This window comes from Cariama cristata, unplaced genomic scaffold (assembly GCF_000690535.1).
Source record: "Cariama cristata isolate BGI_N322 unplaced genomic scaffold, ASM69053v1 scaffold26804, whole genome shotgun sequence".
In the NCBI taxonomy this organism is placed as follows: domain Eukaryota; kingdom Metazoa; phylum Chordata; class Aves; order Cariamiformes; family Cariamidae; genus Cariama; species Cariama cristata.
Window position 1 is genome coordinate 9482 of NW_009615066.1, and position 944 is coordinate 10425.

At 55.1% G+C, this 944-nt stretch overlaps 1 protein-coding gene across 1 annotated transcript; it reads right to left on the minus strand.

Moving 5' to 3' along the window:
• Positions 1-591: 591 nt before the first annotated feature.
• On the minus strand, positions 592-939 carry MRPL41 (mitochondrial ribosomal protein L41; the record flags this gene model as incomplete). The annotated part of the gene is made up of 1 exon (XM_009699683.1): positions 592-939. A coding segment is annotated over one exon (348 nt), but the record flags the coding sequence as incomplete, so codon positions are not given.
• Between the last annotated feature and the right edge of the window lie 5 nt (positions 940-944).

Below are 944 nucleotides of genomic sequence, written 5' to 3' on the forward strand. Positions count from 1 at the left end.
ACAGATTTGATTTTGCCTGTTGGAGGTCTCACTCCTGGTTCAGTGGAACACCTCATTGGGGCTGGGGGCAAATCCATCCCAGTGTTCCCTCTTTGGCCATAACTGCTGCTTGGCGTGAGCGGTGGCAACGCTCTGACCAGGGTACGCTGTTTGGCTTGCGGTGGCCTGCTATGTAAGCCAGGAAACTCCAGACTCCCCCAAGGAGATAAGACATGCCCTCTTTTGTTCCCAGAGGACAGGAATTCCTTCCCAGAAGGAAGGAATGATGTTTCAGCAACCCAGAGAGAAACTCCCTCCTGCTAATGATCAGCACCTGCAAGCAGGACACTTGCAAGCTTACACAACAACTATACACGTGGTGCAAGACACAAGTAACACTTTCCTTAAATATGGACGAGAAATTAATCGCCATTTTCCACACAGCAATTTAAATCAGACATTACAGAAAGACAAAATGGAAGGATTTGCTTTTAATAGCCAGTGACAGAAACTGTCCCGTATTTGCCGGTGCAGGTCGTGTCACACAACGGCGATGTTCCTCCCAGCGCGCTGGAGGTGCCGCCGCAGCCCCGGGAGCCCGGTGCTCGCTCCCTACCGCACATAGTTCTTGGGGAAGAGCTGGAAGAGCTTGCCCTCCTGCGTCGGCTCGAAGCCATACTTTTCCAGGTTGTTGGGGTCAAAAGTGCCTGCCTTCACGTCCTTCTCGATGTGGGGAGCCACCACCTCGGTGAAGAGCTGCTTGGCCGTCATCGGCGGCTCGGAGCCCTCGGGGGCGCGGTATGAGACGTAGGGCTTGAGCTTGAAGCCCGCCAGGTCGGGGACGATGAACTGAGGCACCATCTCCTTGATGAGGATGAACTTCTTGTTGGAGGTGAGCACGCCCAGCTTCTTGGCTCCTCGGCCCTTGTTGTAGCTCCGGGGGCCGCGCTTGCTGGTGAACGGGG